At 41.1% G+C, this 13,932-nt stretch overlaps 1 protein-coding gene across 10 annotated transcripts in view; it reads right to left on the reverse strand.

Annotated features, from left to right (window-relative positions):
- LOC138762269 (histone-lysine N-methyltransferase EHMT1-like) overlaps positions 1–13,932 on the reverse strand; it is a 302,471-nt gene that overhangs the window by 144,929 nt on the left and 143,610 nt on the right. For 8 of the 10 annotated variants that reach the window (XM_069935973.1, XM_069935979.1, XM_069935988.1 and 5 more), the window contains 3 exons: positions 6,490–6,634; positions 5,928–6,055; positions 1,383–1,598 (listed from right to left, as the gene is read on the reverse strand). In XM_069935973.1, the coding sequence (XP_069792074.1) occupies positions 1,383–1,598; positions 5,928–6,055; positions 6,490–6,634 (489 nt within the window). Of the gene's footprint in view, positions 1–1,382; positions 1,599–5,927; positions 6,056–6,489; positions 6,635–13,932 lie in introns of those variants that run through there. The other 2 variants (XM_069936044.1, XM_069936035.1) reach the window with 2 other exon arrangements.

Below are 13,932 nucleotides of genomic sequence, written 5' to 3' on the forward strand. Positions count from 1 at the left end.
AAAAGTGTTGGAGGAACTCAGCAGGTCACGCAGCATCCATAAAAAGCAGCAAGCAGGCTAAGTTTCAGGCCAGAGCCCTTCCACATGTGTGCCGAGGATCAGGCAAACACCCAAATAAAAAGTGGCAAGGTGGGGAGACAGGCTTACAGGTGAGAGGTGAATGTCAATGGGAGGAGAGAAGAAAGGAAAGTGACAGGGGAAGGGAACAAAGAGCTGAGAAATATGCTCTGAAGAGAAAGGATCACTTTATTGAAAGTTCTGTCTTTTGCAACAGCAAGGACCTCCCAGTGGCCAACCACTTAAATTCTTCACCTCATTGCCACACTGATGTCTATCCATGGCCTCGTGTACTGCCAGGTTGAGGCCACACTTAATTGGAAGAACAATATTTTGTATTCCACATTAGCAGTCTTCAACTAGATAGCATCAATATCAACTTCTCCAATTGCTTTTATTCTCCTCCCCATTTCACCCCCCCCCCACCTTTCTCCCCTTGCTTTCCCTCATCTCTCTGACTCCTTCTCTTTCCCCTGCCTGTCACTCACACATTCCTTCCTCCAGCTCCTCCCCCTTTCCTTCCCACCTATTTCTAAAGCAGCCTTTCATTTGGCTATGGCCCACTTAGGACTCTGCTCATAGTTTATAAACCCCCTTCCATGTGAAGCAGTTAAGTTCAGTTGATTTCTTCTGTACTTCTCTCCTACCGACTATATAAAGAATATAAACATTTTATCATTTCAGTCCGTGACCCTCCTGAAATGTGCTAAGGTTCCGTGGGGGGGGTGGAGGCTGAATGGCTCTCATTGAATGGTTGATCTAAATTGCATCTGTAATGTCAGCCTTCATCATATATATCAAAATAAACATGCAGTCTGCTTAGAAAAGTAAGCAATAGTTTGCTTCAATAAGAATCCTCACAAGAAACATGAATCTATCAAACTGGAAAGTAAAAAAAAGAAAATGCTACGTAAAATGCAGGCGAACCAATTTTGTAAATGGAATGTAATAGTTAAAATTATAATCTGAGGATCCTGAGAGATCATGTTCTAACATAGAACCATGCAAAAAGGCTGCATCAGATTTGCTGAAAACTAGAGATGGCTAACTCCACTACTCTCCAGTAATTAAATGTTTGAAGAATTCTAGATTTCTTTTCTATTCTGGTTATTCATTCAATTCTGGATATAGGCCAGGAAGTTATTATTTTCAAAGCTGAAAGTTATCAAACATTTGATATTTGATTTTTGACAGAGAAATCTTCAAGTATCCTCCAAAGAAAGTAGCTAGTCGCAGGATTAGAATCTGGGACAGCCATATTACAAGAAGTTCTCCCTCGCTGTTAAAAGCCTTTGAAGGTGGAAATTAACTGGCAAAGTACACACTTTCTTAGAAATCTCCATTTTGCGAATGTGTTCGAGGCCTCCAAAGTCCATGGATAACTCAGAAGCTGGTGGGTCTGCAATACTGTATTTTTCTTCTTCCTCTTCTTCATCCTCATCATCCTCCTCTTCATCTTCCTCAGAATCGATACCTTGGGATGCATCAATATTTTCTCCATTCATGTTCTGATTGAGATAATTGGAGCAGTCATTCTGTTCCTTCAATACAGAAGAGAAACATAAATATCAGGACAAAAAAAATTAAACAAATATTTACATCAATCTACAATATTAAAACTTCAAAACCCAAATGCAGCATCACCCAATTAAAGGTCATCCTCTTCTCTTCTTCTCCACTTCATTTTATCTGGTCCATCACTCAATTTTTCTAAAAAGGCTATCTATGAAATTACTAGCTCCCCCACAGTGTTATTTATTAAATTTGAAAATTACATCTTGAAGCCAGCAAACAATTTAAACAATATTCAAATATATTTCTTTAAATTGCATGAGCAGTTTCTACTTTTTAATTTTTCAACTTTAACACAGATGTACAGCACGGCAACAGGCCCTTCCAGCCCATGAGCCCATGCCGCCCAAATATCCCAATTAACCTGCAACCCCCGTTGGTTTTGAAGGGTGGGAAGAAACCAGAGCATCTAGAGGAAACCCACACAGACAGGGAGAAAGTACCAACTCTTTGTTACCGTGCTGCATGTAATAAATAAACAAACAAACAGATTGCAATGCCAGATTCAAACCCAGATTGCTGGTGCAGTGATAGCATTGTGCTAACTGCTACACTAACCGCGCAGTTTCCATTTCAGATAACATACTTGTTTATCTTGTGCTGTTTCAAATAAATCTGAAACAATTTCAAATATCATTAATGTACAAGCATGGTGCTGTCCACAATAACATGCAATGAATGATTCGTTTTGAAATGCAACCTTCCAGCATAGCACAGCACCCTCTGGTGCATTAAATGACTCACTACAAATCCCTGAAAGAATTTCAGATCTGATCAATTAGTAGCATTACCCCTGTAAAGATTAAAAATTCAGGAAACAAATCCAAGCTAGGGGAGAACTACTATTAAACCAATCTTATTCAAACTCAAAACAAGCAATAAATTGGCTAATTCTTGCAATCCCTGGTAAAGAATATACAGTGGTCCCCCTTTATCTGCGGTTTCACTTTTCACTGTTTAAGTTACCCATGGTCCGAAAATATACAATGGAAAATTCCAGAAATAAACAATTCCTAAGTTTTAAATTGTGTGCCATTCTGAGTAGAGGGATGAAATCTCACGCCGTCCCGCCTGGGATGTGAATCATCTCTTTGTCCTGCATATCCACACTGTTTATGGTGCCTGCTTGTTAGTCACTTAATATCTGCCCCAGCTGTCAGATTGACTGTCGTAGTCTCCCAGTGCTTATGTTCAAGTAGCCCATACACATTTATGGAATGTAGTACAGTATATTGTTATAATTGTTCTATTTTATATTAGTTATTGTTGTTAATCTATTATTGTGCCGAATTTATAAACTTTATCAAAGGTATATATAGGGTTCGATACTATCTGCAGTTTCAGGCATCCTCTGGGGGCGTCGGATAAGGGGGGACTACCGCATTTTATACATAAAACGCACATATTATGTGCGCACGTGCTATATGAGAATATTTTTACATGTTGAAAGACTGCACACAAAAAATAGCGGGTGTGGTAAAGTTGAACCAGCAATCTATACATGCATGGGAATAGAATAGTGGCATTGACAGAATGCACTCAATTTATAGCGGGTGTGGGAATATAATAGCGGGATTGAAAGAACATGCACAATTAATAGTGTCCGTGGGAAAGACATGCCGGCAATTTATATCAAACGTGGGAATATTATAGGGACCATGAGAATGTAATAGTGGCAATGAAAGAATGTGCATAGGAGTTTTCATAGGAAATTTTGAACTTGGGAATATCACTTTGTACTGAATGCCATGGTATTCCTATAAACAAAACATTCTGGCTAGGGCACTGCACCTTATCAATGTTAATTGCCCAGATCCATCCCCAAGGGAGAAGATTAACATATCAAGTGCCTCTGATTTGAGACATCATTAGAATTAAAATCCTACTTAACTCTGAGGCCTATCTTTGATCTATTTAATTGATCCTCTCCAAAGCTTGTTAATTTGTTGCAGCAGAATATTGACAAGTCTGGGGGAGGTTGATGGGATGTTAATTGTGGGAGATTAACCATGGCAAATATTAGTATGTGCTTTGCCTCATTTAAATGCAAATTGCTTTTGCCAATCAGAATTTAGAATACTACGCCCACGTGTATATATGTGTGTGCTCATTAGACTAAAATATTTTTTTCACAATTTATGATTTTCTGTGTGTTATATGTGTGTGCACGTTATGTGCGTGCACACTATATGAAGGAAAATATGGTTTTGTACTTTGTTTTTTGTTTACATTATTCCATATTACTTCCTAAAAAGTCACCAGGATTTACAGAAAGGGAGATTGATAATATTTGTTATGTTTTTACTGTAAGCAATGTCCTTGGAGAGTGATCCTTACTCATTCAGATGAGACAGGAAAGGGAATGGGTACCACGACTATTTTAAGTTCTAGCCTGCAAGATTCAAGAGGTATAGCAAAAGAAAGCATGTTGGAGTTTTGATGCATTTTACAAAACCAAGAAATTTGAATAGTGCAAATGCCGGAAATCTCAAATAAAAATACTTGAAATGCTTATCTTTTTGGCAGCTTTGATAGAAAAAGAAAAAAAAACAAAAGCAATGTTTTGTCAATTACTTTTCATCAATACTGAGGAAAATTGGAGAGAGGAAAGATGAGAGATTAAAGAGCAGAAAATCATTCTTTTGTCATTTAAATTCTCCTTCTGTTTACAATTTGACACAACTTACCCAAAAACCAGTTTACTCCTAACTTGCTCTGAAAGATTACTGAACTAAAAAAAAACTTTCTCTTTTCAGAGCACATAACTTTTAATTTAAAAAATCTAAAATTGCTTGAAAATTTTAACAGATTTTACTTGATAGTCAGAGAAATTAATATCTTATCTAGTACTCTTATCATCACATATACCGTATTTAATGGCATACACATTTTCCACTCCCAAAAATGGCTCCAAAAATATCCCCTGGGTCTTAAATGTGAAGTTGAGGTATCTGCTAGACTAATGTTTCCCCAGACACCGTAGACTACCGACCGGTACTTGTACCTTGCCTAACATTATTTACACAAATATCGCCTTCAATATTACTATTATTATAAACTACTACAGGTACTTCAATTAAAAAAGAAATTATCATAAAAATTAAAGCAGGATGTCCTGAGAAGAATATCTTCGTTTGGCATCACCACCATCTATCGTAGCACACTGAAAACTCCTAGTCAAGCTTACGAGCCATTGCCATTTTGTGTATTAGGTGTTCATCACAATAACGGCATCTTGGTACAACGAGTATTATCAAAGCTACAAAACAACAGAAATACCAACACATGGTGATAGCAGTGGAAGATTTTACCCTCAACATTCCTACAGGAGGAAAGTGCTTAAGCTTACAGTACTATTGGATACAAACTATGCTAAGGACTATTATAATACAGTGGCAGAAAGAGTTTTTGGGGCAATGAATCGAAAATGGGAAAAAGCAAGAACAACAGCTACAGAGTGCTAAAAAAAGGTAAATTACAGCAGTTGTGTCATTTTTTTCCTGTTATACGAGTTGTATGTTTTATTCAAGATTTTTTTCGGCTATACTATAGCTACATATTTCAATAACATTAAATGCTTACCTATAAATACACTAAAAAAAATCTTATTCCCTGCTAAAATTGGGGGGTGTCTTATATGCCATCAAATACGGTAATTCTTATGGTATGAAATTGTTCCTATTTTGTGATCATGATCTTCAGATTTACTTTCCACTGTATAAAATTTTAATCAAATTGAGGCATTTGTCCCCAATGTAAATTATACAGAAAATGTCAAGACCACAAATCATTTACAATTAAGAATATGATACTTGGAATTTGCAAATAGTAGAGATGACAAGCAATATGTTTTTTTCAGATTCAAATGTATTCAATTATTAAGTATTTTTTAATGCAATAACTTTAGTTCCAATTCTCCAGATCCAACAAGATGTTCAAATTTGATTCAAATCAACTTCTTCAAAATACAGTAAATTCATATAAAAGAAATGGTGCTGTGTGTGCTCGATCACTGTAGCTGCAAAATGCATTTCCACCAAGCAGTCTAAACTCACATACATTTGTTTTTAAAAAGACAAAGGATGGTCTCAACAGAGGTTTGCCCAACCAACACCAATACTCACTTGGCATAAGATTTTTTTCCCCCAGAATGACAACAAATTTTAAAAGAAACATAATCAAATCAAAAGACAAAGTTTGAAAATATCATCCGATCCTTATCTACTCTGAAACATGTTTCTCTGAAGAGAAAATGGAAAAAAAATTCTGTGTAGAAGGTTTACACTTTCTAGACCCACCTGCATGTCAGATGCAGACTGTGTTATGTTCTGAAACATTTCAAGTACGGTGCGCTGTTTTAGCAGTTTGGTCTTCTTCTTAGGAGCCAGGCTATAAGTTCCCATTTTTCTTTTCTTCTTCCTAGCCACTGTCAAAGTTTTAATTATTTTGAATATTAAATAAGAAATGTATGCTCTGCATGGGAATGGCTGCCAGTCATGTTTATGTGCCACTATCTTAATTATAATTACAAGTTGAGACTTAGACATTCAAACTGGAAATCTCTGCACTCTCTGAATACATACAGCGATCTGCACTATTTAGTTTTTAAAATCAAAATATATACACTAAAATAAAATACTGCATCTAATTTTAAAACATATCTGTCATTACATAATATTTTATTGTATTATGGTTAGGAATTGTTTAATTTACTCCACGTAATTTACCTCAAAGCTACCAGCCTTAAAATATTTACTGTTAATTATTTTGTTAAATTATAATATCTGCATCACTTGAATGCTACAATGAATTCACATTTGAATAAAACTTACTGTATTCCAGTTCAGTGTCTCTTATTACCTGACTGTGGTTTACTAGTGGCTGCATTGTTCTGATTCTGAGGTAGTATCAATTTCTGTGGTGGTGATGATGATGAAGGAGGTGGTGGTTTTTTCCCACATTCTAGACTATTTACACCTTCTTCCTTTGGGTCTTTGTTTGGTGGCTTTAAAAAGGTAGAAGTACAAAATTAATGCCTTCTTTCACTGTGGTTTGCAAAGTACCGCTCCACATACAACAATAAACATAATGACCCTCAGCTAAATCTGCGGCATAATCTATGCATGAAAAAGAAGCTTAATAAAAGCCCACTCCATGAAGAAATATCTAAGATGGCATTTAACCATAATCTTGCAAGTTTATCAAATATTGGAAAAACACAAACGTGTTGGAGAAGCTCAGCAGGTCACAAAGCATCTATAAGTAAGGGTAACCAATGTCTTGGGCCAAAGTTCTTTGTCAAGGTATTAGTAAAAAGCAGGCAGGAACCCGAATAAAAAGGTGGGGGGAGGAGCAAAGGGAGGAAGGGGCAGGAACACAGGCCAACAGAATTGTGGTCATAGGTGGGTATTGATAAGAGGGCAGAAGAGAAAGAGGTTTAGGTGATAGAGGGAGGGGGTAGCTCTCTGAATGGAGGGGGTAGCTCTCTGAATGGAGAGCGAAGAGGGTGGGGAGTTGAATGAAAGGAGACAAAGGGTCAGGGAAAGATTGAAACACCAACTCATCTCCTACCAAAGATCCATAAATCCAATTGTCCCAGTTGACCCATTGTTTCCATGTGCTACTGCCCCACTAATCTGGTAACCATTTGACCTTGACTCCAGGGTGTGGTTGTCCCTCTACTGCCATCAACTCAGCCCTGACCCGCATATCCTCTGTTACCCACAGATCTGCCTCAGTTCCCTCCACCCCTATAGACAAGGCCAGGAGTCCCCTTGTTCTCTCCTACCATTCCACCAGCCTCCGCATCCAACATATTATCCGCAACCATTTCCACCACTGAAAACATGATCCTGCCTCCAGATACATCTTTCCCTCTCCACTTTCTGCAGGGATCACACACTCAGTAATTCCTTCGTCCACTCATCCCTTCCTACTAATCGCCATGTTGGTACCTACCCCTACGACCGCAAGAAATGCTACACTTGTGCCCATACCTCCTCCCTCACCAACATTCAGGCCCACAGTCTTTTAAAGTAAAGTAACAATTCACTTGTCAATCTGCAAAGGTCATTTACTGTATCCAGTGCTCCTGAAGTGGCCTCATTTACATCAGAGAGACTGACACAGATTGGGAGATCATCTTGTTGAGCATCTTCACTCCGCTGTAATAACAGGTATCCAGTGGCCAACCATTTTAATTCTACACAGACACATCTGTCCGTGGCCTCATGCACTGCCAAACCGAAACCACCCTCAAATTGGAGGAACAACTCAAGATGGCACCTTACAGTGGCAACACTTTGCATGCAGCTCCAATGTGAATTATCAAATACTCCTGTTCAGAACTACTAAAACTCAACAACAGAACCATATATCAAACTTACCTGTGAATAAGGATGTCCGAAGAATGGTAGCAGACCACACAATTGGCAGAAATGGCAGTCTCTGTCAGACCACAGGACCTCTAAACAGCCAACGCTCAGGCAAGTTAAATACCATGAGAGTTTCAAACAGCCAGCAAACAGGCGTTTAAACTTAGTGGAACTCGTAAGCAGCAGACGCTCAGTTCATTTAAACATCGTGGGAGATTTAAAAAGACATCACACAGACCATTTAAAAACCATGGGTGTTACCAGCAGCTGATCCATGGGCCATTTAAAGACCTGACCATGTGGATGCAGGGGGTGGGTGGTGGCTACAGTTAAACTAAGACTCCAGGCCCGCTTCCTACCATCCTTCTGGCCAATGAACAATTGTTGGAGAACAAACTCGATGAACTCCAAGCCAGATTCCAACATCAGAGATACATAGAACATATAACAATACAGCACAGTACAGGCCCTTCCCAAATATTACTTCCTTAAAAAAAGTACAAAACCTTCCCTATCCCATAACCCTCTATTTTTCTTTCATCTTTGTGTCTAAGTGTCTCTTAAATGCAGATTCCGCAATCATCACTGGCAAGGCATTCTAGGCACCCACAACTTTGTGTAAAAACGTAACCCTGATGTCTCCCATAAACTTCCCTCCATTAACTTTGTACACGTCCTCTGTGGTTTGTGATCCTGCCCTGGGAAACAGGTGCCAGCTGTCCTCCCTATCTATGCTTCTCATAATCTTGTAGACCTCCATCAAGTTGCCTCTCATCCTACGCTCCAAAGTGAAAAATCCAAGCTCTGCTAACCTTGCCTGATAAGACTTGTTTTCCAATTCAGGCAACAGCCTCTGCACCGACTCCATAGCTTCCACATCGTTCCTATACTGAGGTAACCAGAATTGAACACAATACTCTAAGTGAGAAGTTACCAAAGATTTGTAGAGTTGTAATATGCTCTCTCTACTCCTGAATTCAATTCCCCTATTAATGAATCCCAGCTTCCCATAGGCCTTCTTATTTATCCTATCAACCTGTGCTGCGACCTTGAGGGATGTATGGATTTGCACCCCAAGGACCCTCTGTTCATCCACACTCTTAAGTAACTGACCATTAACCGAGTACTCAGCCTTCTGGTTAGTCCTTCCAAAAAGCATCACCTCACACTTATCCAGCTGCCACTTTTCTGTCCAACTCTGCATCCTGTCTATATCTTCTTGTAACCTTCGACAACCTTCAGCTCCATCCACAACTCCTCCAATCTTCATGTCATCTGCAAATTTATTGACCCATCCTTCCGCCTCTCATCCAGGTCATTTATAAAAATCTCTAACAGCAGGAGTCCCAGAACAGATCCCTGCGGCACTCAACTAGTCACCAACCTCCAGACACAATACTTTCCTTCCACTATTATTTTGCTTTCTTCCTACAAGCCAATTTTTTTATCCACACAGCTAATTTTCCACTGATCCCTTGTCAAATGCCTTGCTAAAATCCACATCTACCTCTCTACCCTCATCAATTTCTTTTGTTACCGCCTCAAAAAACTCAATTAGATTTGTGAGGCGCAACTTTCCCTTCACAAATCCATGCTGATTATCCTTGAGTAGACTGTACTTCTCCAAATGTTCATAGATTCTTTCCTTAAGAATCCTCTCAAACAGTTTCCACACTACTGACGTAAGACTCACTGGTCTATAATTCCCAGGATTCTCCCATTATTACCTTTTTTTAAACAAGGGGACTACTTTTGCCATTCTCCAATCCTTTGGCACATCTCCTGCGGCCAAAGAGGATTCAAAGATCATAGCTACTGACCTAGCTATCTCTTCTCTCACTTCCCATAGCAGCTTGAGGTATATACCATCAGGCCCTGGGAATTTACCAATCTCGATGCTTTTAAGAAGATCAAACACTTCTGCTTCCTTCATCTTCACATTTTCCAGCACACAGGCCTGTTCAATTTTGACCTCACCTTTTCTCTTGTGAATACTGATGAAAAGTATTCATTTAGGACATCCCCAACTTCCTCTGCCTCCAGGCACATGTTGCCTCCCTTACCCTTTAGCAGCCCCACCCTCATTCTTGTCATCCTTCTGTTCTTCACATATGCCTTGGGGTTTTCCTTAATTCTACAAGCTAAGGCCTTCACATGCCCCCTTCGAGCTCTCCTAAGTCCTTTCTTAAGCTCCTTCCTGGCTAACATATACTTCTCATGAGCCCTTCCTGTTTCCTATATCTAATGTATGCTTACTTCTGAAGAACATAAGAAATAGGAGCAGGAGTAGGCTATCCGGCCCATCGAGCCTGCTCCACCATTTAATAAGATCATGGCTGATCTGATCATTGACTCAACTCCACCTACCTTTCTTTTCCTCATAATCCCTCAATTCCTTTTTAATGTAAAATCTATCTAACTGAACCTAAAATATTTTTAATGAAGTAGCCTCAACTGCTTCCCTGAGTAGAGAATTCCACAGATTCACTACTCTCTGGGAAAAAACAGTTTTTCCTCATCAGCATCTTAAATCTACTCCCCTGAATTTTGAGGTTGTGTCCCCTAGTTCTGGTCTCACCTCCCAGTGACTTCCTCTTGACTTGTTGCCTGACCTGTTTCATCAGCCATGGTTCCCTTTTCCTACCATCTTTTCCTTGTCCCAGTGGGACAAACCTATCCTAAACCTTGCACAAGTGCTCCCTAAGTTTCCTCCACATTTCTTCTATACTTTCACCCTTAAGCATATGTTTCAAATTTACTCTTGCTAGTTTCTGCCTCATCCCTTTATAATTAGCCCTTCCCCAGTTAAGCACTTTCCCAGTTTGACTGCTTTTATCCTTTTCTATAGCAATGTTGAAGCTAAGAGATTTGTGGTCACTCTCACCAAAATGCTCCCCCACCGAGAGGTCTGCCACCTGATCAGGTTTATTCCCCAGAACCAGATCCAGTGTGGGCTCTCCTCTACTAGACATAGCATGTCAGGAATCCTTCTTGTATACACCTGACAATCTATCCCTCTAGCAGTCAATTGGTGCCAGACAATATTAGGGAAGCTGAAATCACCCATTCCATACAATCATTCCAAAATCTGCCTGCTTATCTGCTCCTTCGTATCCCAAAGGCTATTTGGGGGTCTATAGACTACCCCCAGCACAGTGATAGTTCCTTTTCTATTTCTGAATTCCACCCACATCAACTCAGAGGACACTCCCTCTGCAGCATCCTCACTTTCTATAGCCGTGATACTATCCCTGACCATTAATGCTACTCCACCCTCACCCCCTTTTCTATCTCCCACCCTATTCCTTTTAAAACACCTAAACTCCGGAACCTACATCAGCCAATCCTGCCTTGGTGGGCAGCCAAGTTTCAGTAACGGCCACGATATCATAGTTCGACGCTTTAAGTTCATCCCCTTTATTCCTCATACTCCTAACATTTTATTTCAAACCCTCTCACTGGCTACCTTTATGGTTTATCCCCTGCCTGTCCTTCCTCACCAACTCATGCTTTTGTCCTTCTACCCTAATCTCTGCACTCACATTCTCATTCCCACCCCCTGCCAAACTAGTTTAAATCATCCCCAACAGCTCTAGCAAACCGCCAAGATATTGGTCCCCCTCCAGTTCTGTACAGCCCATTCTTTTTGCACTGGTCAGAACTAGACCTCCTCAGAAGAGATCCTAATCATCCACAAATCTGAATCCCTGGCCCTGGCATCAACTCTTCAGCCATCCATTCATCTGCCACAACTTCCTGTTCCTACCCTTTCTGCCGCATGACAGAGGCAGCAATCGACATTACCACCCTCGAGGTCCTGCTTTTTAACTTATTTTTGAACTCCCTATATTCTCTCTCCAGGACCTCATCCCTACTCCTATCTATGTCATTGGTGTCCTCATGGACCACGACATCCAGCTGCTTGCCCTCCACCTCCAGAATCCTATGAACTCATTTAGAGACGTCCCTGCCCTGGCATGTGAGAGGCAACACACCATCCAAGAGCCTCGATCTGTCCACAGAACCTCATATCCACTTGTCTAACCAACGAGTCCCCAATCATCATCACTCTCTCTTCTCTCCACTTCCCTTCTGAGCCAGTGGCCAGCCTCTATGCCAGAGACGAGACCACCTCGACTTGTCCCTGGTAGGTCATCCCCCCCAAACAGTCTCTAAAATGATATACTTGATGAGGGGAACAGCCACAGGGGTGCTATGCTCTTTCTGTCTCTTCCCCTTCCCCTTCCCTCTCCTGACAGTCACCCAGTTACCTGTCTCCTTTTAAGGGTGACTGCCTCCTTGAAACTCCTGTCTCTCACTATCTCTGCCTCCAGCAAGATCCAAAGTTCATCCAGCTCCCTAATTCGGTTTGCCAGGAGCTGCAGCTGGATGCACCTTTTCCAGGTGCAGCCATCATGAACAAATGTGCTGTACCTGGCTACATCGACATGCTACAACCAGAGCACTAGACTGCCCTAACCACTGCCTCCATTACCTACTCCAAAGTAATTTAAATTTATTAAAGAAACTTATACCGGCCTTATCTATGTGGGAGCAAGCTCTTCCTCAGCCTCTTCTCTCCAAAGCCTCTCAAGCCAAAGCCTCTAAGCTCCACTCCTTCACTGAGCCACTCCTCATTGGCCACTCCTCTTTAGATACCTCCCCTTCATTTGTCCCTGCCATTTATCTCAATTACTTACTCCCACAATCAACACTCTACTTAGTCCTTTGCCCACCAAGTCCCTTTTAAACTACCTCTAAACCCTAATATTCACCTCTCCCTGATGAGGTTGTGTGAGGTGCTTCACATAAACATTGTTAAACGGGGACAGCCTTACAGCCCAAGGGCTACACCCTCTACCACACTGACTGATCACTGGCATCAGGAAAAACCAGGGGAAGTGGAGTTTCTGTCATCATCAATTCCTCATGGTGCCCCAAACATGACAGTTATGTCCCAGTCCTGCTCCCCTGACCTGGAACATCTGGCAATCAAGTGCTGCCCATTCTACCCGCCGAGGGAATTCACCACCACCATTCTGGTCGCAGTGTGCATTCTGCCACAGGCTAACATCAGGCTGGCACTGGAGGGACTGAGTACTGTGATTAGCAGCCATGAGACAGCACATCCTGATGCCTTCCCAATCATTGTGGGGTACTTCAGCCAACCTGAAGAAGACGCTAATGAACTACCACCAACATGTCATATGCAAGACCAGAGGAACCAATGCACTCGACCACTGCTACCCAATCATGAAGAACGTCTACTGTGCTATACTATGACTGCACTTCCACAAGTCTGGTCACCTGGCTGTACTCCTACTCCCAGCGAACAAGCAGAGACTGAAGACCACAACATCAGAAGTGAAGATGGCGAAAGTATGGTTAAGGGAGGCAGAGGAATGTCTGCAGGACTGCTTGGAATCGATGAACTGGACCATATTTAAGAACTCAGACTTGAATGAATATGTAACATGTCACTGACTTCAACAAGACTTGGACAAGTGTGTACCCAATTGCACATACCAAGTGTTCCCCAACCAGAACCCTTAGATAAAACAGAGGATTCGCCACCTGCTGAGGGCAAGATCAAGGGCGTTTAAGGCTAGGGATCCAGATCTCTACAAGATGTCCAAGTATGGCTTGCAGAAGGCTATCTCTGAACTAAACTGACAATACTGGAGGAAGCTAGAAATAAATAAACACCAGCTACGGCAGGAACTGCAGGCCATTACAGCCTACAAAACGAAGGCAAACACCATGAATGGCTGTGATGTTTCCTACCCGATGAGCTGAACACCTTCTATGATCGATTGAGAAGGATAATCCAACAGTGCCAACGAGAATCCCTGCAAAAGTTGAGAACCCTGTGATATCTGTCTGAGACCGACATCAGAACATCATTCATGAGGATGAATCCTCGCAAGGC

The sequence above is a fragment of the Narcine bancroftii genome, chromosome 1 (genome assembly GCF_036971445.1).
Source record: "Narcine bancroftii isolate sNarBan1 chromosome 1, sNarBan1.hap1, whole genome shotgun sequence".
NCBI lineage: Eukaryota > Metazoa > Chordata > Chondrichthyes > Torpediniformes > Narcinidae > Narcine > Narcine bancroftii.